Source organism: Syngnathus scovelli, chromosome 2 (genome assembly GCF_024217435.2).
Source record: "Syngnathus scovelli strain Florida chromosome 2, RoL_Ssco_1.2, whole genome shotgun sequence".
Classification (NCBI taxonomy): Eukaryota; Metazoa; Chordata; class Actinopteri; order Syngnathiformes; family Syngnathidae; genus Syngnathus; species Syngnathus scovelli.
This window is the reverse complement of record NC_090848.1, coordinates 27,917,045-27,940,949: the sequence shown is the minus strand read 5'-3', so window position 1 is coordinate 27,940,949 and position 23,905 is coordinate 27,917,045. Positions and strand designations below refer to the sequence as shown.

At 48.2% G+C, this 23,905-nt stretch overlaps 1 protein-coding gene and 1 long non-coding RNA gene across 5 annotated transcripts in view; one reads left to right on the top strand and one right to left on the bottom strand.

Moving 5' to 3' along the window:
* ccdc135 (coiled-coil domain containing 135) overlaps window positions 1-20,928 on the top strand; it is a 128,742-nt gene extending 107,814 nt beyond the window's left edge. For all 4 annotated transcript variants that reach the window (XM_049753605.2, XM_049753604.2, XM_049753603.2 and 1 more), the window contains 6 exons: window positions 15,111-15,329; window positions 15,403-15,513; window positions 16,294-16,404; window positions 19,871-20,065; window positions 20,439-20,578; window positions 20,696-20,928. In XM_049753605.2, the coding sequence (XP_049609562.1) occupies window positions 15,111-15,329; window positions 15,403-15,513; window positions 16,294-16,404; window positions 19,871-20,065; window positions 20,439-20,578; window positions 20,696-20,804 (885 nt within the window). In that variant the 3' untranslated portion in view covers window positions 20,805-20,928. The remainder of the gene's footprint in view (window positions 1-15,110; window positions 15,330-15,402; window positions 15,514-16,293; window positions 16,405-19,870; window positions 20,066-20,438; window positions 20,579-20,695) is intronic.
* Window positions 1-23,905, bottom strand: part of LOC137840112 (uncharacterized) — a 169,788-nt gene that overhangs the window by 127,122 nt on the left and 18,761 nt on the right. The window lies entirely within an intron of this gene.

Sequence of the window (23,905 nt, the reverse complement as noted above, 5' to 3'; positions counted from 1 at the left end):
CAAGTGTGGTTTTCCACTGTTTCATCGAGTTGGCGATGAAGGTTCTCAGAGTCCCATTGATGTTGTACAGCCTCAAGCATTCAGTGATCCAAGTATGTGGCATTGAGTCATATGCTTTCTTGTAATCAATCCAGGCAGTGCTCAGGTTGGTACGTCTGGTTCTGCAGTCTTGGGTGACTGTTCTATCCACCAGGAGTTGATGTTTTGCTCCTCTGGTATTTTTACCAATCCCTTTCTGAGCAGTGCTCATGTATTGATCCATGTGCCCGCTGATCTTATCTGATATTATGCCCGACATCAGCTTCCATGTTGTGGAGAGGCAGGTGATTGGCCGGTAGTTGAATGGGACTGTACCCTTTGAAGGATCCTTCTGGATCAGGATCGTACGCCCTTGGGTTAGCTATTCAGGGTGAGTCCCATCCCTTAGCAGCTGGTTCATTTGTGCTGCCAGGCGCTCATGGAGAGTTGTAAGTTTGAGCCAGTAGCTGTGGATCATGTCAGGGCCTGGTGCTGTCCAGTTTTTCATTCCTGAGACTCTTCTCTGGATGTCTGCCACTGTGATGGTTACTGGGATCTGTTCAGGGTGCTTGCTGTGGTCCTTTCTCAGAGCCACCAGCCACTGTGCATCCTTCTTATGTGATGCCTCCCGCTCCCATATATCCTTCCAGTACTGTTCAGTTTCCAGCCTTGGTGGGTCTGCTCTGCTATTATTCCCCTGCCACTGAGCGTACACTTTCACTGGTTGTGTTGTGAACAACCTGTTTATTCGTCTGGCTTGATTCTCTCTTGTGTACCTCTTTAGGCGGCTGGCCAAGGCTTGGAGTCTTTGGCAGTTTCGAGTGCTTCAGGTATGGCCATCTGGCTGTATTTCTTGGGAACTTGCTTTTTCATTGCACCTTTCTGGGCCTCTGTCATTTGGCTCACTTCTCTCCGTGCTATCTTGATTTTGGCCTCCAGCCTTCTCTTCCATGGTGGGCACTGTTGTGGTCGCATATGGTCATTCTTCTTGTAGCCAAGCATTTCTAGGATCACTGCTGCTGATGTGTATATCATCTCATTGGTTTCAGTGATGATAGCCGTAGGAATTGTTGTCAGTGCTGCATTCACATCTTCTAGGAGACTTTCTGAGGGTACTTCACTTAGCCTCTGCAGTGTGTATCTAGGTTCCCGAGCATTCATTCTCGCCGTGATCTTGTTCTTCAGGTCAGTTGCTGCCTTGTTCAGCTTGATTGTGCTTATTGGGGTTTCGTACCCAACCTCTGGACTTGTACATGGATTTAACTCGTCTCTGACCTGGTGCTCTGGTTGACCTTCGCTATGGCATTTGTGTTGTATCTCATCAATCTCGAGCTGTGATAGCAGGTGCCGTTTATGGATATTGGAACATTGAGCTACAAGTTGCTTGGCTGACAGTGTTGACTGTGTGTATCGAAGTTGCCATGGTTCCCACATTCTCCGCATGTAACCTCTCTCGCTCGGGTTGCTGGAGTAGTAGGATTCCAACAGATCCTTATTCTCGCATCTCGCCCATTTGTGTCTTGTTCCAGTAGCCCATTTTTCATCAGGGTGTTCTGGTTCCCCAGCACCTGACGCAGACCTTGTTTGTCCGGGCGACGTCTGAGCCGGCATGTCTTTCGTTTCTTGTACTCTCATTATCTCTGAGGTAGGCGGTATCGTTAAAGGACTTGCCTAAGGACCCACACTGACTGTTGGTAAGGTAATCGCTCATTGCTCATATTGTTCCCCTGCCGGGAATCGAACCTGGGTCTCCCTTTTGTAAGTCATGTGACTTACTGATTGAGCTAGTCAGCCGTATATATATATATATTATATACTACTAGTTGCTTGGCCGATAGTGTCGACTGTGGGTATCAAAGTTGCCATTGTTCCCGCATTCTCCGCATGTAACCCCTCTCGCTCGGGTTGCTGGAGTAGTAGCATTCAAACAGATCCTTATTCTCGCATCTCGCCCATTTGTGTCTTGTTCCAGTAGCCCAATATATATATATCGTCACCTTATCGTGGTGGAGGGGTTTGCGTGCCCCTATGATCCTAGGAGCCATGTTGTCTGGGGCTTCATGCCCCTGGTAGGGTCACCCATGGCAAACGGGTCCTAGGTGAGGGGCCAGACAAAGCACGGCTCACAAGCCCCTTATGATGAATAATATAAATGGATTGCGTTTTCCCTCACCCGGATGCGGGTTACCGGGGCCCCCCTCTGGAGCCAGGCCTGGAGGCGGGGCTCGAAGGCGAGCATCTGGTGGCCAGGCCTTCACCCATGGGGCCCGACCGGGCACAGCCCGAAAAGGAAACGTGGGTCCCCCTTCCCATGGGCTCACCACCTGTGGGAGGGGCCAAAGTGGTCGGGTGCAGTGTAAGCTGGGCGGCGGACAAAGGCAGGGACCTTGGCGGTCTGATCCCCGGCTGCAGAAGCTGGCTCTTGGGACATGGAATGTCACCTCTCTGGCTGGAAAGGAGCCCGAGCTGGTTTGCGAGGCAGAAAAGTTTCGACTAGACATAGTCGGACTTGCCTCCACGCACAGTTTGGGTTCCGGTACAAGCCCTCTCGAGAGTGGCTGAACTCTCTTCCACTCTGGAGTTGCCCACGGTGAGAGGCGTCGAGCAGGTGTGGGTATACTTATTGCCCCCCGGCTGGGCGCCTGCACATTGGGGTTCACCCCGGTGAACGAGAGGGTAGCCTCCCTCCGCCTTCCTGACTGTTGTTTGTGTCTATGCACCAAACGGCAGCTCAGAGTACCCACCCTTCTTGGAGTCCCTGGAGGAAGTGCTGTAGAGCGCTCCTTCTGAGGCTACTGTTTATCTTTGTCAAAACCTGTCCGTTAAATCATTATTAGCTGGCTAAATGCTGTTGGAGGAGTGAACTGCCTCAGTCTTAGGTCCAGTTTGAAGAGCATCCTAGTACCTACAGGCCTGGAAACTGAGGAAATATGAGATTGGGGCAGCTGTGAGTCACAGGAGGATATAGAAATCCCCATATCCCGGGTTGTTCTGACAGATCGTCGCTCTTCGGACACAAAGTATGGCAGCGGACCAAGAGGTATGTACGGCTTCGTGCACCAACTGCACCCTTCTCTTAGAGAGGTTGTCTCTGCTAGAGGGATGTGTCCGCCAGTTAGAGCAGAATAGTGCGATAACAGTAGTTGCGGCGGACACAGACGCGGGCTGTAGTCAGCCCGCTAGCCCGGTTAGCATTAGCCCCAAGCGGCTTGCTAATCGCGATGAGCCAGGTAAGACGCATAGCCGTCCAAAGACATCTCGGTCTGCTGGCCCTCGCACTTTGGTCATAGGCGACTCCATTACCCGCAACATTACGCTTAAAAATCCAGCCACGGTAATGTGTATTCCTGGGGGCAGAGCACCCGACATAGAAGCTAATCTTAGGGAGCTGACTCGCAATAGGCCTAGTCAACAGCGTAGTTCCAACAACACTAGCTACTCGGACATAGTGATACACGTCGGCTCCAATGATGTTAGGATGAGACAGTCAGAGATCACAAAGAAAAACATAGCGAGGACTTGTGATCTTGCCAGAAAGATGAGTCGGCATCGAGTATTTGTCTCTGGCCCCCTGCCTGGGAGAGGCACTGATGAGAGGTTTAGTAGATTAGTCTCCCTTAATCGATGGATGGCTGGGTTCTGTAAAAAGCAGGGACTGTATTTTATAGATAACTGGTCCTCCTTCTGGGGCCGCCCCGACCTGCTGAGGAAGGACGGCCTTCACCCTAACCGTGAAGGCGCCTTCACTCTTTCTAGGAATATAGATTACTGTTTGAGCCACTCATGACAGGTCACTTTAGAGCAGGCCAGGGCACAGGTGATTAGACCACCTGGGTTTGGAGTCTGTTAAGTTAAAGTTAACTCGCGCTAGGCTAGACTTTCAGCATACACATAGCTCCTCGTGTAGACTAGAGCGCGACAGTTTAAATAGTGCTGCAGTACACATAAACACACTTTCTACTGGGGTAGTAGACAAATCCAATCACTCCGTCCCGACCGGTCTTGCTGATGAAACGGTGCCTGTTTTAGATAACTTCACCTGTGTAACAAATACTCATCATCAAATTCCCACGGTCGTTTCATCCCACCGCCCTAATAAACTTTTGAGAGGTGATATTAGGCCTAGAGAACACAATTTTACTCGCATCCCGTTTAAAAATCCTTCGATAGATACGCACCCTGATCAACCAATTACACTTAAATTCGGTTTTATGAATATTAGATCACTTCATACGAAAGCAGTTCTCGTTAATGACCTTATCACGGAACATAATCTAAATGTTTTTGGTCTTTGCGAGACCTGGTTAAAACCTAATGAACTGCTGCCACTTAACGAGGCCACGCCTCCAAATTTTGTGAGCTCGCATGTGGATCGTCCTCGATAAAAGGGTGGGGGTGTCGCCCTCATCTCAAATTCTGAGCTTAGATTTAGGCCTCGCTCAATTCACGTATTTAAAACATTTGAAGTTCTCATTGTGCGATCCACTGCGTTACCGTCATTCTATCTTGTTGTTATTTACCGCCCACCCGGGGCTTACTCTGGCTTCCTGGATGAATTTTCAGAAGTTGTGGCTGATCTAGTGACAAATGCAGATAATATAGTTATCATGGGTGATTTCAATATCCACATGAATTCACCGTCGGAGCCACTGACTTTAATCGATACGTTTGGTTTTACGCAAGCTGTACAGGCAGCAACGCATAAGAATGGAAATACCTTAGATCTGGTATTATCCCGAGGACTAGCAACCTCAAATATAACAGTACTGCCATACACTACTGTTCTGTCTGATCATTTTTTAATAAAATTTGAAATTTTAGTTCCTTGTCAAAGACAAGAGAGCAATCAGAATTATAGCAGCCGTAATTTTAACTCCATGACTGCAACTGCGCTATCTGAGTTACTGTCGCCGGCAACCGCCATGTTTCCCGCGTACAGTGGCTCTATCGATAATCTTACAAATGAATTCAATGCGACATTATTAAAAGCCATCGACTCTGTGGCACCGCTACGTCTGAAAACTCGCCGTAGATGGCCAACTCCGTGGTTCACAGATGAAACACGTACGTTTAAACAATTATGTAGAAAGCATGAGCGCAGATGGCGTTTAACCAAACTTGAGGTTTTCCATCAGGCATGGAAGGACAGCCTCCTGAAATATAAAGATGCGCTTATTTTAGCAAAAACTCGTTATTTTTCGCAAGTCATTAATCTTAATAAAAATAATCCTAAATACTTATTTGATACAGTGGCAAAGCTAACTCTGCGCCAACCGACCCCCGATAGCTCCTTCCACTCAGCTGACGAGTTTATGAAATTTTTTGCTCAAAAGATTGAGTCCATTAGGGACGAGATCAAGAATACCATGCCAATCGCTCCGCCGGTTACTAGCGCTGGGGATCATGCAATAACCCTCTCAAATTTTAAAAGCGTGTCCCTTGAAATGCTTACAAAATTGGTTAGTACGGCTAAACAAACAACATGTTTACTCGACCCGCTTCCAGCCAAACTACTTAAAGAATTATTTCCAATTTTAGGACCGTCCATCTTAAATATAATCAATCTGTCTGTTTCCTCTGGGATAGTGCCAATGGCCTTTAAAACCGCTATTATTAAACCACTACTTAAGCGAGCAAATCTTGACCCGGACTGTCTCAGTAATTATAGGCCAGTTTCAAACCTCCCATTCATAGCAAAACTTCTCGAAAAAGTAGTAGCACAGCAGCTTATTGATTACATGGTCGATAATAATCGATATGACTCTTTTCAGTCTGGTTTTAGAGCCAATCATTCTACAGAGACAGCACTTGCTAAAGTGACTAATGATCTCCTCATAGCTATGGATTCAAATACGTCGTCTGTATTGTTACTACTTGATCTTAGTGCTGCCTTTGACACTGTAGACTTCGATATTTTATTAGGGCGTCTTAAAAGTTGTGTTGGTATCTCAGGGTCAGCACTAAGCTGGTTCAATTCCTATCTATCAGGCAGGACGCACCGAGTGGTCCATGGTAATACGTCCTCTGAGCTTTATAATGTTACTTGTGGTGTCCCACAGGGATCGGTACTCGGACCGATTTTATTTAATATTTATATGATTCCGCTTGGGGGCATAATACGTAAATATAATATTAGTTTTCAATGCTACGCGGATGACACCCAATTATATATGCCGTTATCGATGACAGATCCACAGGACTGCTGTAATCTCGAGGCGTGCCTTGCGGAGATTAAACAATGGATGTCTCTCAACTTCCTTCGTCTTAACCCGGATAAAACTGAGATGTTGATAATTGGTCCTACTCGTTATCAACATTTATTTAAGGAAACCACTATAACTATAGATAACCGTACTATCACTCAGAGTGATACGGTAACTAATCTCGGGGTAATATTTGACCAAACGCTCTCCTTTCAAAAACACATTAAGAATATAACCAGGATTGTGTTTTTTCACCTTCGTAATATTGCTAAGATTCGTCCTATCCTCTCGACCGGGGATGCGGAAACTATTATACATGCGTTCGTCACGTCGCGCCTGGACTACTGTAATGTATTATTCTCTGGTCTTCCTAAATCCAGTATTAAAAGTCTACAGTTGGCTGCTCTCACGGTCAAGAAAATTTGATCACATTACCCCAATATTAGCCGAATTACATTGGCTCCTGGTCCATTTAAGATGTGACTTCAAGGTTCTTCTACTAACCTATAAAGCACTGCATGGCTTAGCGCCTTCATATCTCGTCGACCTAGTCGTTCCTTATGTTCCGTCTCGTAACCTTCGTTCGCAAAAGAGCCAAGAGAGGGCCAAGAAAATGTCTGCAGGGTCTAGAGCATTCTCTATTCGGGCTCCAGAGCTTTGGAATGCCCTACCAATGGATATTAGAACTACTACCTCAGTAGAAACATTTAAGACACGTTTAAAGACACATTTCTATGAGATGGCCTTTAACTAACTTGTGATGGCTGATTTGGCCGGAGTTTGTTCTGTTCTCTCTGCCCACCTCCTCCCCGGCTGGGGAGGGGGTTAGGTGGCTCAAAAGCGGATAGCGGCTGGCTGGATTCTCGGGGACCAGTTCGGGATGGGGGAGCTGCGGCTCGGCCCCCTTGAGGACACTGCCAGGACAATCGAGGACACCTCCGACATCCATTTTTTTTCATTGATTTTCATATTATGTATTACTTGTGTACTCTCTGCATCCATTATAACCTGGTGATCCTGAAAGGGGGATCCTTCCATCTGTGGTCCCTTCTCAAGGTTTCTCATTTTCCCCTGGTAGGTTTTTTTTTAGTTTTTCCTTGCCCTTTTGGGAGCTTATGATCAGGGGATGCTTTGAGAATAATTGTCAATTTTGGCTATGTGAAGCCCTTTGAGACTGTTTGTGATTTAGGGCTATACAAATAAACTTGACTTGACTTGACTCCATCGTCCTACTGGGTGACTTCAATGCTCACGTGGGCAATGACAGTGAGACCTGGAAGGGCGTGATTGGGAGGAACGGCCCCCCCGATCTGAACCCGAGCGGTGTTTTATTATTGGACCTGTGCTCGACACGGATTTTCTATAATGAACACCATGTTCAAACATAAGGGTGTCCATGTGTGCACTTGTAACCAGGACACCCTAGGCCGCAGTTCGATGATCGACTTTGTAGTTGTGTCATCGGATTTGCAGCCGCATGTTTTGGACACTCGGGTGAAGAGAGGGGCGGAGCTGTCAACTGATCACCACCTGATGGTGGGTTTGCTCCGATGGTGAGGGAAGTCCGACCTGGCAGACCCAAACGCTCTGTGAGGGTCTGCTGGGAACGTCTGGCAGAATCCCCTGTCAGGAAGAGCTTCAACTCCCACCTCCGGCAGAGCTTTTCCCCCGTCCCGGGGGAGGCGGGGGACATTGAGTCCGAGTGGACCATGTTCCGCGCCTCCATTGTTGAGGCGGCCGACCGGAGCTGTGGACGTAAGGTTGTTGGTGCTTGTCGTGGCGGCAATCCCCGAACCCGCTGGCTACTCCTCCACGTTGAAAGGAGCCAGATGAGGTGGCTCGGGCATCTCATCAGGATGCCTCCTGGACGCCGGGCATTTCCCACCAGTAGGAGACCCCGGGGACGACCCAGGACGCGCTGGAGAGACTATGTCTCTCAGCTGGCCTGGGAACGCCTTGGGATCCCCCGGGATGAGCTGGATGAAGTGGCTGGGGAGAGGGAAATCTGGGAGTCCCTCCTGAAGCTGCTGCCCCCGCAACCCGACCCCGGATAAGCGGAAGAAGATGGATGGATGGATGGATGGATGGATGGATGGATGGATGGATGGATGGATATATATATTATAATATATATATATATATATATATATATATATATATATATATATATATATATATATATATATATATATATATATATATATACGGCTGACTAGCTCAATCAGTAAGTCACATGACTTACAAACGGGAGACCCAGGTTCGATTCCCGGCAGGGGAACAATATGAGCAATGAGCGATTACCTTACCAACAGTCAGTGTGGGTCCTTAGGCAAGTCCTTTAACGATACCGCCTACCTCAGAGATAATGAGAGTACAAGAAACGAAAGACATGCCGGCTCAGACGTCGCCCGGACAAACAAGGTCTGCGTCAGGTGCTGGGCAACCAGAACACCCTGATGAAAAATGGGCTACTGGAACAAGACACAAATGGGCGAGATGCGAGAATAAGGATCTGTTGGAATCCTACTACTCCAGCAACCCGAGCGAGAGAGGTTACATGCGGAGAATGTGGGAACCATGGCAACTTCGATACCCACAGTCAACACTGTCAGCCAAGCAACTAGTAGCTCAATGTTCCAATATCCATATACGGCACCTGCTATCACAGCTCGAGATTGATGAGATACAACACAAATGTCATAGCGAAGGTCAACCAGAGCATCAGGTCAGAGACGAGTTAAATCCATGTACAAGTCCAGAGGTTGGGTACGAAACCCCAATAAGCACAATCAAGCTGAACAAGGCAGCAACTGACCTGAAGAACAAGATCACGGCGAGAATGAATGCTCGGGAACCTAGATACACACTGCAGAGGCTAAGTGAAGTACCCTCAGAAAGTCTCCTAGAAGATGTGAATGCAGCACTGACAACAATTCCTACGGCTACCATCACTGAAACCAATGAGATGATATACACATCAGCAGCAGTGATCCTAGAAATGCTTGGCTACAAGAAGAATGACCATATGCGACCACAACAGTGCCCACCATGGAAGAGAAGGCTGGAGGCCAAAATCAAGATAGCACGGAGAGAAGTGAGCCAAATGACAGAGGCCCAGAAAGGTGCAATGAAAAAGCAAGTTCCCAAGAAATACAGCCAGATGGCCATACCTGAAGCACTCGAAACTGCCAAAGACTCCAAGCCTTGGCCAGCCGCCTAAAGAGGTACACAAGAGAGAATCAAGAATAAACAGGTTGTTCACAACACAACCAGCGAAAGTGTACGCTCAGTGGCAGGGGAATAATAGCAGAGCAGACCCACCAAGGCTGGAAACTGAACAGTACTGGAAGGATATATGGGAGCGGGAGGCATCACATAAGAAGGATGCACAGTGGCTGGTGGCTCTGAGAAAGGACCACAGCAAGCACCCTGAACAGATCCCAGTAACCATCACAGTGGCAGACATCCAGAGAAGAGTCTCAGGAATGAAAAACTGGACAGCACCAGGCCCTGACATGATCCACAGCTACTGGCTCAAACTTACAACTCTCCATGAGTGCCTGGCAGCACAAATGAACCAGCTGCTAAGGGATGAGACTCACCCTGAATGGCTAACCCAAGGGCGTACGATCCTGATGCAGAAGGATCCTTCAAAGGATACAGTCCCATTCAACTACCGGCCAATCACCTGCCTCTCCACAACATGGAAGCTGATGTCGGGCATAATATCAGATAAGATCAGCGGGCACATGGATCAATACATGAGCACTGCTCAGAAAGGGATTGGTAAAAATACCAGAGGAGCAAAACATCAACTCCTGGTGGATAGAACAGTCGCCCAAGACTGCAGAACCAGACGTACCAACCTGAGCACTGCCTGGATTGATTACAAGAAAGCATATGACTCAATGCCACATACTTGGATCACTGAATGCTTGAGGCTGTACAACATCAATGGGACTCTGAGAACCTTCATCGCCAACTCGATGAAACAGTGGAAAACCACACTTGAAGCTAATGGCAAGCCACTTGCACACGTGACCATCAAATGTGGTATATACCAAGGAGACGCTCTGTCCCCAATGCTGTTCTGTATAGGACTGAACCCCCTCAGCCAAATAATCAACAAGACGGGCTATGGATACCAACTCGGGAATAGGGCCACCATCAGCCACCTCCTCTACATGGATGACATAAAGGTGTACGCTAAGAACGAGCGGGACATTGACTGCCTGATCCACACTACCAGGATCTACAGCTCTGACATGGGAATGTCATTCGGACTTGAGAAATGTGGCCGCATGGTGACTAAAAGAGGAAAGGTAATCCACACAGAGGGGGTCTCACTCCCAGAAGGAACAATAGCAGACATTGAGGACAGCTACAAATACCTTGGAATTCCACAGGCAAATGGCAACCTTGACGAGGAAACAAGGAAAGCAGCCACAGCCAAATACCTCCATCGAGTAAGGCAAGTCCTAAGAAGTCAGCTCAACGGCAAGAACAAGTCCCTAGCCATTAACAGCTACGCCCTACCAGTAATCAGATACCCTGCAGGAATCATACGGTGGCCAAAGGAGGATATACAGACCACAGATATCAAGACACGGAAGCTCCTAACCATGCATGGAGGGTTCCATCCCAAGTCCAGCACCCTGAGACTGTACACTAGCCGTAAAGAAGGAGGCCGAGGACTAGCGAGCGTGAGAGCCACTATCCAAGATGAAACATCCGAGATCCATAAGTACATCAGGGATAAGGCCCCAACGGATCACGTGCTCAGTGAATGTCTCAGACAATGGGCATCAAAGGAAGATGAGGTGCTGGAGGGACCATCATGGGAGGACAAGCCACTACATGGGATGTACCACCGAAACATAGCTGAAGTGGCTGATATCCAGAAATCCTACCAATGGCTAGAAAGAGCTGGTCTGAAGGACAGCACAGAGGCACTGATCCTGGCTGCACAAGAACAGGCCTTGAGCACCAGAGCAATAGAGGCCCAAATCTACCACACCAGACAAGACCCCAGGTGCAGATTGTGCAAAGAAGGTCCTGAGACAATCCAGCACATAACTGCAGGGTGTAAGATGCTGGCAGGTAAAGCATACATGGAGCGCCATAACCAAGTAGCTGGAATAGTGTACAGGAACATCTGTGCAGAGTATGGACTGGAAGTCCCAAGATCCAAGTGGGAAACACCTCCAAAGGTGGTAGAGAATGACCAAGCCAAGATCCTCTGGGACTTCCAGATCCAGACAGACAGAATGGTAATGGCGAACCAACCGGACATTGTGGTGGTGGACAAAGAGTAGAGGAAAGTCGTTGTGGTTGACATAGCCATCCCAAATGATGGTAAGATTAGGAAAAAGGAACATGAGAAACTTGAGAAATATCAAGGGCTCAGAGAAGAGCTGGAGAAGACCTGGAGAGTGAAGACTTCAGTGGTACCTGTGGTCATTGGTGCACTAAGGGGCAGTAACCCCCAAACTGGAGGAGTCACAGAAACAGATCCCAGGAAAAACATTTGACATCTCAGTCCAGAAAAGTGCAGTACTAGGAACAGCAAAGATACTGTGTAGAACCCTCAAGCTCCCAGGCCTCTGGTAGAGGACCCGAGCTTGAAGGGAAAAAGAGACCACCCACGGGGGGTGAGGAGTAGTTTTTTTTTTATTTATATATATTGCCCTTGCTGATATTGTTTGCCGTTTTAATTGCCCTTTTCTTCACTGTTTTTGGGGGGAGAGGCATGTCTTTAATTTTCTGAATGATCTCGGTTTTGTTTTTGAAGTCTGAAAATAGGCACTCTGGTAGTTTAATGAATGAATCCTTCATGTACTCACCATCGGCGAATGGTTTTCTGAACTTTATTATCTCCCAGGCTGCAACAAAACTTGCAGCCGTAGTAGAGTTTGGAGATGCCATCCACTTCTTGAAACTGGTTTTTAGGCACCTCTCCTTTCAGTTCCAACTGGGTGATCGGCAGCAAATTTAGCATACTTTAGCTGAAAATGTTGCTCCAAATTGCTCCTCTTGTGATATGACATCTTCTCATTTGCAAATCAAACATGCAGGCAATCCTTCGGCATTGGCAATGAAAGCAAATGGTTCAGTCCGGTCGTTCTTAAACCCTCTGTTCTCATCAGCAATCTTTCTCTGTTTGACTTTTGAATCCATGGCCCATCACTCTCTCACACCCCTGTTTGTTAACAACTCGCCTGTGCTGTGTCGCAGGCTATGACGCAATTTAGCTATTTGACGCCATTCTGAAATTCGGCATTTTGATATATTTACAACTACATACATTTTTACAGCATAAGAATGTTTGTGTCATGATTAACATCTAAAAACCATATTTAAAAAAAACCAACAAGTTTTTCCATTTTCACGCATTTTTGCAAAAGTTCCAGGGAGCCGCTAGGCGGGGGGGCTAAAGAGCCGCAGGTTGCCGACCCCTGGCTGTGACCAAAGAATAAAATAGAAGTAATGGGTGAGGAGTAGAGTTGGTTAGAAGTACCGATTTTAATGGCTTCTCTTTTCGAGCCATTCACTGCAGGAAGTTCTGTCTTACCCATGGCTCTATCTCCTTCAGGCAGGAATTGCGGCGGGAGAGAGTGTCAGAGGGAGCGTGGAAGGCGTGAACTTGAGGTACAGCTGCGTGTTGTCCGAGATAAAGGCTCTGCTTAATGGGAAGAAGAGAGCCTTTGGTTCGGGTGATGTGGTGGAGCTGCGTAGAATCCAGAAGGACCTCCGGCTGAAGATCAGGCAGGGGAAGGAGAACTACGGGAGGAGGCTGGAGAAGCAGATGGGGCTTAACAACGCCAGGGATGTCTGGAGGTGTCTGCAGTCCATCTCGGGCCATGGTAAAGGGGCTGATTGGAAACCAGCTGATGGGGACAAGGATTGGGCGGATGAACTCAATCTGTTCTTCAACAGATTATTTTGCAAGAACCACACGGGAGACAAGCAAGTTCTTTTAGACACCTGCAGGTGGAGAGTTCACTCGCTACAGGAATGAAGTCTGGAGACTCTCCCAACTGCAAGGGCATATTTATTAAGAGAAAGAGTGGGGGTAAGAGTAGACTGAATAGGAAGCCCTTGTGCTCTACTCAAAACATATCAGGGGATGTTTTACGACCTTGTGTAGGATGAGACAAGGTAGGTTATTTATAACCGGTTGCATTCCAACATAATCATACGATAAGGATAATTTGAAAAACCCTAACAACGTCCGCCTCACAGTTAGGAGGGTGCGGGTTCGATTCCACCTCCGGCCATCCCTGTGTGGGGTTTGCATGTTCTCCCCGGGCCCGCGTGGGTTTTCTCCGGGCACTCCGGTTTCCTCCCACATCCCAAAAACATGCTTGGTAGGCCGATTGAGCACTCCAAATTGTCCCTTGGTGTGAGTGCGAGTGCGGATGGTTGTTTGTCTCTGTGTGCCCTGCGATTGGCTGGCAACCGGTTCAGGGTGTCCCCCGCCTACTGCCCGTTGACGGCTGGGATAGGCTCCAGCACGCCCGCGACCCCCGTGGGGACGAAGCGGTTGAGAAAATGGATGGATGGATGTATTGAGTTTGTATTGTTATTGTTGTATTAAGGGTGATATTAGTGTTGCGACTGCAGTAAAGAGGCCAGGTTGTGTCAGATTTTTAATCCAAATTAAATCATTCTTTGTTTTATCTTCTGTAATTTAACTTCATACACAACAAAATATTTCATAATCACAAAATAATAATCCATAGTCTTTTTGTTGTTTGCAATCACTGTTTGCGCACACGCAGTAGTGTTTGTAGAGTTTTTAGTGAGTTCTCACCAGTAGTCGGTTGTGTCATGGAACGGATGGAGCAGGGCGACCAAATGCAGCTTGGACCAGGGTTTATTGAGCAAACTCAAAAGGCAAACTGACACAATTTAACAAAACAATAACTGGACTGACTGACCGGGACGTGAGACAAGAAGACTACAGACGTGAAGACATCAAGACATGATGACAACAATGATCCGATGGGGAGTGAGGGGCAGACAGGACTTAAATACTCGGAGGGGACGGGGGAGAATGCACTCGCACCCAATCATGTGTGCGTTCCCGTTCGTACGCATTTCATTTCCGTGGCTCGGTCCGGGTGCGCAGGTCCCTGCGACAATGCCAGGGGGCCACATATTGATTTTATATCACGATGTAAGTACAATAAGTGTACGTAAGTTTCATGTAGTAAGTGCACAACTGCCAATGACCTGAATAACACTGAGATCTGAATAGAATAATGAACAGCAGTTTGCAGTAACAACGTCAATGCTTCATGTTAATATTTTGCGCAATGTAGCATTTAGCCTCGAACAGATAATTCCAGAGGATATATATTTTTATCAGTTAAAAAAATGAGTACCGATTTGAATACACCAAGCAGACAGAAAAATTTAGTTTGGTATCAATTTTAGCATTTGACAGCAAAGGGAAACACTTTGGTTGGCTGCGCAGCAAGGAGGAGCGGTGTTACGTCACATTGCCCATAATGTAAACTTACTTCACTGTAAAATCGGGAGATTAGCGCGAGAAAAGACAGATCAGGGGGCAGGTGGGAGACAGTGTTGAAAATTGGGAGTCTCTTGCCTAAGTTTGCATGTATGTAATTAATTGGTACAAAACAAGCTTTCTGTGTGTGACAGATGCAGTAATGCCATCAAGAATCCGAATTTATGATACGTTTTCATTGCTGAATCTTGTTGGATTGCGTGTGTGTGTGTGTGTGTGTGTGTGTGTGTGTGTGTGTGTGTGTGTGTGTGTGTGTGTGTGTGTGTGTGTGTGTGTGTGTGTGTGTGTGTGTGTGTGTGTGTGTGTGTGTGTGTGTTTGTGTGCGTGCGTGCGCGCGCGCGCGCGAGTGAGCGTAGAAAGTGTTGGAGCGCTTCCACAGAAATCCAAACAAGGATGCCAACGACGATGTGGCCGAGCGAGTGTTTGTGGCTTCGCAGAGGAGGATCGAGGTGAAATATCATCTGGAGGAGCACCGCTTCGTCCCGTGCATGAGGACCTTCATCAAGCCGCGAGACTCAAGTGACCATCAACACAAGGCTGAGGACTTCAGGCCTGACATGGTTTCTGGCTTCCATGTATGCATACCCTTTCTTGTGTGTTTGTCAGTGGACAAGTGCAGCACAGTGACATTGTATTTTGTTCATTTAGGTGGATCCTGCCAAGAAGCCGCTCCACACTCTGGCTCTGTATGACCTTCTCTCAGACCTTGTCAAAGCTGAGAAGGACGTAGCGCTCCAAATTATGAGTTCTAAGAAAGAGGTGGGAGCACCTAATTCTACTTCATGGTTTTCATTTGATGGTGGTATGTGTCCGTCCTTTATCTGCTGAAAATACGTGTGAGTGACATTGTGAGTGACATTGCTTTATGTTTGATATTTTGTGATGTTACTTTGTGAAAGTTCGAATGGTTTCAGAATGCCTCATACGGCATTAGAGATCTGGGCAATCAGCCAACCAGAGTGTGTTGTTTTGGCCGTAATGGTGAACCTCAGACCTCTTGAAAACACACCTTTTTTGCATTTTGACCATTTGCATACCCATTTTTCATTCATATGGCATGATTGTTCTTCCTTGTTTTTATGTGTTGAATTACCTTTTGTCTATTTATTTTAAATGCATGTTTATTGCTTCTTCCATGTTGACTGACAGCGAAGTAAGAGATTTTTTGCACTTTATTGGAAAAAACAACTGCCTGAAGAAAGCAAACGGGGAAGTTTTATATAGAAAACAAGATGATCTCTGTGGCACCATCAGACTGATCTAGAAAAAAAGATACTAAAGTAATACAAACTAAACTAAAACAAATCATTTTTTTGGGGAAAAAAGATGATCTTCACAATGTTGGGGGGTCTTAAAGCTCCCATATGCCTCTGTCCCACCTCCAGAATGAACTTTTTGAGAATCATACAGTCTTATTTGATAGCATCCAGTCAGACTGTTCTGATATCATACAGGATGCTTACTGCCTCAGGGGGGGTTATTTTGCCTGGTTTCTGGGCGCTGTGATGATATGCAGTAATGTAGCTAATGTGTGCACAGGTGCAAGACATTATGGTCTGCCGGGAGCAGGAGGAGACAGACATTCTTCTTCATTTCTCACCGTGGACCACGACTGGCGCTGCCAAGGCCCGCAATCTCAGAGAGGAAATGGTTTGTTGTAGTGTTGTGCATGGCATTCTGCACATACAAATGGCATATTGGAGGCCCAATAATCTCTTATTTAATGACTGACTTGCTTTCATTTAGTTTATTTACCTCACAGGGTAAAGACAATATTATTTTATAACAATATCAATATAATTCAATATAAATATCAATCAAAGTGGTGAAATAGCTTGAGAACATTTATTGTGTCTCATGTCTGAGAAGTGTTGCAAAACACCTTCAATTTGCGGCAGCTGTATGGTGTAGTGGTTGCTGGTATATACAGTAAAGTCTGGTTGTGTTTTAGACAATAATAAGTGAAAATACTTGGTTTCGATCCATTGAAGTTGACTCGTTTTGTTGAAATTGACCACTGTAATGCTTCATTGCAGAAGCCTCTTGAGCCATCAAGGTAAGGCTGCATGCAGATAAAGATCTGCCTAATCAACGGTGTTAGTCAACTCAGCTTTTTCTTAGATTCAATGCATCACTCATGGTTAAGAAGGAGTTCAGGAAGATGACGCTTGCTCTCTTGACAAATTGAGTTTTTGAGCCTACATGGATGACATGACCATCATTTCAACAACAAAACCTTGCACCAGACGACTGCTTTAGAAACTACAAGAAAACATCCATTGGGCAAGAATGGAAATCAAACCAAGCAAATCACGCAGCATCTCCATCATTGAAGGCCACTTAAGAGGTGAACCAATTCCAACAGTCCTTGAGAAGCCCATCAAGAGCCTTGGTCAGTGTTATAACGCAGATCTCAAAGACACGCAACAGCTTCAGCTACTCGAGCAGGATTTGACTAACGGCCTTAAGCAAATTAACAACACTGCACTGCCAGGGAAGCTGAAGTTGTGGTGTTACCAGTATGGGCTGCTACCCAGACTGCTGTGGCCTTTGGCCATGTACGAGGTTTCACTTAGCCATGCCAATCATTTGGAAAGACTGGTGAACACGTATGTGAGGAAGTGGCTTGATCTTCCAAGGTGCATCAGCAGTGTCGGATTATACAGCAAAAGAGGTGGAAGACTTCAAGTGCACCAAGGTTAGGCTGGACATGTCCCTAGCTGAATCCCGGGACCCATGGTTAAGAGGTGCCGCTCCTGCCCAAGCAACTGGAAGGAAGTGGACACCTGCCACAGCAGTGACATAGGCCAGATCCACCCATCTGCACCCAAGGAAGAGAAGGATTTGGCCTCGGAGCCATGACACCTCTCTGGCAGAAGGCTTCTACAACTGAGCGTAGCACCTTGGTGGTGGAGGAGGTGCGGCGACACGAAGAAGCAGCTAGAAACGCCAAAGTTGTGTCACAAGCCAAACAGGGCCGCTGGATGAGGTGGGAGGGGATCGAAATAAAAATGTTGTAGAACTTAATTTACGTTAGATATAACTATCTATATATAACGATATCTAGATAGATAGATAGATAGATAGATAGATAGATAGATAGATAGATAGATAGATAGATAGATAGATAGATAGATAGATAGATAGTATATATTTAGTCCTTGTTGAAAGCTTATTGTTATTGTTCCTTATTGTTGAAAGCTGTCAGGATCGGATGGAAATGGAGCAGGACGACCAAGTGCAGCTTGGACCAGGGTTTATTGAAGAACGCAAACTAACAGACTCGGCAACTGACATGACTTAACAAAACCTAACAACAAGTTACACCCCCACCCCCACCCTACACCGCAATCGGCGGCACACACTGGGGTCCTAAACTGCAATCGGCAGCAACTTGGGGAACAGAACTGCGCTCGGCGGCGTTCAGGGGCCCAGGGCCACACACTGGGGACCTGAACCGCAATCTGCAGCAACTAGGGGAACAGAACCGCACTCGGCGGCTTTCAGGGGCCCAGGGCCACACTCGCAGCACACACTGGGGACCTGAACCGCAATCGGCAGCAACTCGGGGAACCTGAACCGCACTCGGGCGGGTACTTGGGGAACCTGAACCACACTCGGGCGGGTACTTGGGGAACCTGAACCGCACTCGGGCGGGTACTTGGGGAACCTGAACCGCACTCGGGCGGGTACTTGGGGAACCTGAACCGCACTCTGGCAGGTACTTGGGGAACCTGAACCGCACTCTGGCGGGTACTTGGGGAACCTGAACCGCACACTCGTGGGTACTTGGGGGAACCTGAACCGCACTCGGGCGGGTACTTGGGGAACCTGTAACGCACTCGGGCGGGTACTTGGGGACATAAACTGCAATCGGCAGCAACTTGGGGAACCTGTACCGCAATCGGCGGCAACTCTGGAAGTCCGTACCGCAATCGGCGGCATTCGGAAGGCGGGGCTGCGCGCAGCGGCAAGAGCCATCACACACCACAGTAGTGGGAGAGGAGCCAGGGACGATCGCAGGTCCGCCGCAGCTGGCTTGTATGTCTGCTGACGTCCGCGGGTCCTGCGACGCTGGGGTGGAGCCCGATGACGGCCGTGAGTCTGATGACGCCAGGAGGCACTCCAATGGCGGCCGCGGGTCCAGCGTCGCGGCAGCAGAGTCCGATCGCGGCCGCAAAGCAGCTGGCGCCAGAAGCACTTCGATGGCGGCCGCGGGTCCGGCGTCGCCGGAACAAAGTCCGATGGTGGCCACGGGTCCAGCGTTGCGGCAGCAGAGTCCCAACGCTGCCGCGAAGCCCATGGCGCTGGAACATGCACGGATTGGCGGTCGTGGATTGGGCATCACAGCAGGATCTGATGGAGGAGAGGGGTCCAAGCGCTGGTCGCTGTAGTGGTCAGATCATTCTGTCAGTAACGGATGGAAATGGAGCAGGACGACCAAGTGCAGCTTGGACCAGGGTTTATTGGCGGAACTCAAAATACAGACTCAGCAACTGACATGACTTAACAAAACCTAACAACGAGACTGACCAAAAAGACGTGAAACAAAAAGACAGGGTGACATTACCAATGACCGGAACAGGAACCAAAAAGACATCATGATATGAACACACAATGATCCGACCGGGAGTGAGGGGCAGACAGGACTTATATACACGACAGGTAACAAGAGGCAGGTGGGAATAATCAAACTCATCATGGGCACACAGGAAGGGGTGAGCACACAGACAGAAACCAAGACAACCGACACTTAGTGGAACAGCTGGGGCTAAGGCGTGACAGAAAGCAAACGTAAGCTGCTATGGCTACTTCGGGCGTCAGTGATTCTTCGTCTTTTAAAAGAAGAGAGAAGAAGAAGATGACAAAGAAGATGAAAAAGAAGCAGCAGCGAGGAGCATGATTCACAGACACTAATGTTTGTAATGCACAACAACAAGGGTTTAATCCACCAGGATTGTACGGTTGTCTGAAATTTAGTTATGGTAAGCCATTTTACTTATTACTTATTAGCCAATGCTCCATTGTACTCCTTCGTTGAACGCTCCTCTCACAGCCTGCAGCTCCCCACTCTTCATTTTACATTTTAATGTGTGTGCATGTCTGTGTCGCTTAGGAACGTGTGGCAACAGAGGAACAGCGGTGGTTACAGGAGAACGAAAATGACTTCCTGGCTCCCTTTCTCAACCGACTATGTGACATCGAAATTGTGCGGGCTGATGACGCACAGCGTTTATACAATGATTGTTTGACAGAATTTAAGGAGCGTATGGTCGCACAGGCACGACTTATCCAGGAACATCACAAACAGGTAACTGACATTAGAAAGAATACCAAAAATGTCTTTTCTTTTCAGCTTTAGCATTTTTAGATAATATTTCAATTGTTCGTGTGTCTGTCTGTTCATGTTATTTTAAAAAGGGCTTTGGTCAGGCTCTTCCAAAAGAAGGACATTGAGCACTTGCATGTTTTACGTCAATAACAAAAAAGGGCCCAAATTAAGTAAACAATCTTAACCTATGACACATCAAAATAATAGCTGTTTCTTATTTTCGTTACCTTATAGTTTGGTGGCATGAGGGGGTCACATTATTAGGAAGTCCGTGACATTCATGATAACTTCTTTGGCAGTCAGTCAAATGTCAACCTGTGTGCTATATTTGTGTGTGTGTGCATGCGTGCAGGCAACACAGGCGCTACAGAAAATACAAGAACATTATCAGGAGGACCAGCAGAACATGAGCCACCAGGAGGAGAAGGAGTATCAAGCCCACTGCGCCCAGCACACCTCTCAGATACACATCGCCCAGAAACGACTCAGCATGTATGTCACGCACACACAGGCATGCACGCATGCACGCATGCACGCACGCACTCACGCACGCACGCACGCAAGCACACGCACACAAAGCTATATGAATGACACAATGGGTGTTTGCAGGCACAAGAGATCAGCAGCTCAGAGGTATCGTGCACTGGACCAGAGGCTCAAACAAGACCCCAGGCTGGCCCCTTACCTACTCAGCAGAACACACACACATAATATATAAATTAATGGTGTGATTGATTAATAGACTCAAGAAAAATGATGGATTTTTGTTTGTTTGTTTTTAATTCACAAGTCTAAAAATTGTCTCCTGAGTGCCCCCTGGAAAATAAATCTCTTTACAATAAGCTTGCTAACCTGCAACTTGAAATTTGTTGTCAGTATGTAGTATGTTTTTAAGTGGACATTTTGGAGTGAAGGAATGAGGTCGAAATACAAAAAGTCCTGCCTCGCTACAAAAACAGATATGTCAGGCGCAGAGCAGGGAGAGGACTGGAATGCAGAGAGTTCAATGTCCAAAAAGGCTTTTATTGTCTCCACTGACAGTCGAACAAAAAAACGCCTCACTAGGAGGGAAAAAGGGAAAACAAAGACGCCTCGAACCGAGGGAGAAAAAGGGGAAATCAAAGCGCCTCGAACCGAGGGAAATACAAAAACAAGGTAGCGATGTAACCAAGTTAACATCGGTGATCAAAGTTGCTCAAACAAGGCTTCTACGTGGAACTCGAGGGTTTCGTGATTGCTAGTGTTCTGACAAGGCAAGACGCACTGGCACTGGATACGGGGAAAGACGCGGGTTATATGGACACAGGAGGGGAACACAGGTGAAGACAGTTGGTCATTGGCGCAGGTGCACACACTTGGAATCAGGGGTTCACGTGACCGGACGCACAGGGGAAGGACACACCGACTGGAACGAGAGGAAAATTACACAATAAAACAGGAAGTGATCCGGACGTCACATGACAGCATGACATAACCCCCCCCTCTAGGGCCGGATCCCAGACGGACCCGGAGCATCGGGGTGAGCCGCATAAAAGTCATCTAATAGCCCGGGATCCAGGATATAGCTACGCGGCACCCATTGCCGCTCCTCTGGCCCGTAACCCTCCCAGTCCACCAGGAATTGCCAGCCTCGGCCCTTCCGGCGCACGTCCAGCAACTTCTTAACTGTGTAGGCAGGCCCACCCCCCACCGTCCGCGGAGGCGGAGAAGAGCGGGGGCTGGTATCCAAAGACGCACATGAAGGGGGACATCCCGGTCGCCGTGGTGGGAAGGGAGTTATGGGCGTACTCTACCCAGGTCAAGTTTTGACTCCACAACGAGGGGTTCTGGGTTACCAGACAGCGGAGGCCCGTTTCCAGCTGTTGGTTAATGCGATCTGCTTGGCCGTTCGCTTCCGGGTGGTAGCCCGAAGTGAGGCTCACGGTGGCCCCTATAAGCTTGCAGAAGGCCCTCCAAAAGCGGGACACGAACTGGGGGCCCCTATCTGACACGACGTCCCGAGGAAATCCATGGATCCTGAAGACGTGGTCCATGAGAACTACTGCCGTACGTTTGGCCGAAGGTAATTTGGGCAGGGCAATGAAGTGGGCCATCTTGGAGAACCTATCCACGACGGTGAGTATCGTCGTCTTACCGCTAGACACCGGCAGTCCCGTGACAAAATCCACAGAGATGTCGGCCCATGGTCGAGAGGGAATGGAGAGAGGCTGCAGCAACCCCACACGGCGGCCCGGAGTGTTCTTACTTCGCGCACAGATGGAACAGGCTGCAACATACTCCCGGACGTCCGCCCCCATGGAGGGCCACCAGAATCTTTGTTGGAGGACGTGCAGGGTTCTTCGCACGCCCGGGTGACACGTGAGCCGGGAGGTGTGCGCCCAGTGGATCACTTGGGATCGTAGTTGGGGCGGAACAAACAGTCTATTCTCGGGACTTCCCCTAGGGGGTGGATCATCGTGGATGGAGCTTGTTGTCGACCTGGGATCTCTGAGACAGGATGGCGCCGATTCCCTGGCTGGAGGCATCAACCTCCACCACGAACTGACGAGATGGGTCAGGCAAGGTAAGAATTGGAGCGGTGGTGAACCGCCTCTTCAGCTCCTGGAAGGCGGCTTCAGCCTCCGCCGTCCAGCGAAACGGAACTGTCGGGGAGGTGAGAGCGTGCAGGGGAGCCGCGGTGGCGCTGAAGCCTCGTATGAATCGTCTATAAAAGTTAGCAAATCCTAGAAATTGCTGCACTCTTTTGCGGCTATCTGGTACCGGCCATTGGGTCACCGCGCTTACTTTGGCTGGGTCTATCTGGACCTTTCCTGGGGCTATGATGAAGCCAAGGAACGATATCGTTTCTGCATGGAACTCGCTCTTTTCGGCCTTGACATAAAGTCGATGGTCCAGGAGCCGTTGCAGGACCGACTTAACATGACTCTCATGGGTCCTCAAATCTGGTGAATAAATTAAGATGTCATCCAAGTAAACGAAAACAAAGTGGTCTAAGAAATCACTCAGAACGTCATTGATCATGGCTTGGAAGACCGCGGGGGCATTGGTGAGGCCGAACGGCATTACCCGGTATTCAAAGTGTCCCCGGGGGGTGTTGAAGCCCGTCTTCCACTCATCACCTTCCCGAATGCGCACGAGGTGATACGCGTTACGTAAATCTAACTTGGTGAATACCCGAGCCTGCTGCAACTGATCAAACACGGCCGACATGAGTGGGAGGGGGTACCGATTCTTTATAGTGATCTGGTTGAGGGGACTGTAATCTATGCAGGGGCGCAGGGTTCCGTCTTTCTTCCCCACAAAGAAAAATCCGGCCCCTGCAGGTGATGATGACGGCCTGATCAGACCTGCTTTAAGTGACGCGTCAATATAGTCATTTAAGGCCTTCTTTTCGGGGCCCGAAAGGGAATAAAGTCTACCCTTGGGGATCGAAGCACCGGACAATAGGTCTATGGCGCAGTCGTAGGGACGGTGGGGTGGTAAGGAGCTCGCCTTGGCTTTGCTAAATACCTCCGCAAGTTGATGGTAGCATTTGGGTACTTGGTTTAGATCTGGAGCTCTGAAATCTGGTTCAGGAGACGCAAGGTCCGAGGGAGAAGTGCAGGTGGACTCAATCGAAGGGTTTGGTTTGACACACGATACTTGGCACTGGGATGCCCACCCCTTTATCTCCCCTGACTCCCAGTTTATTGCAGGGTTGTGGTGTTTTAGCCACGGATAACCGAGGATAAGCGGATTCATGCAGTCTTACTAGTTCATGATGAGTGCCAAACGACAATGAGAGGGGTTTGGTTATATAAGATACGTCAAAAAGGGCTT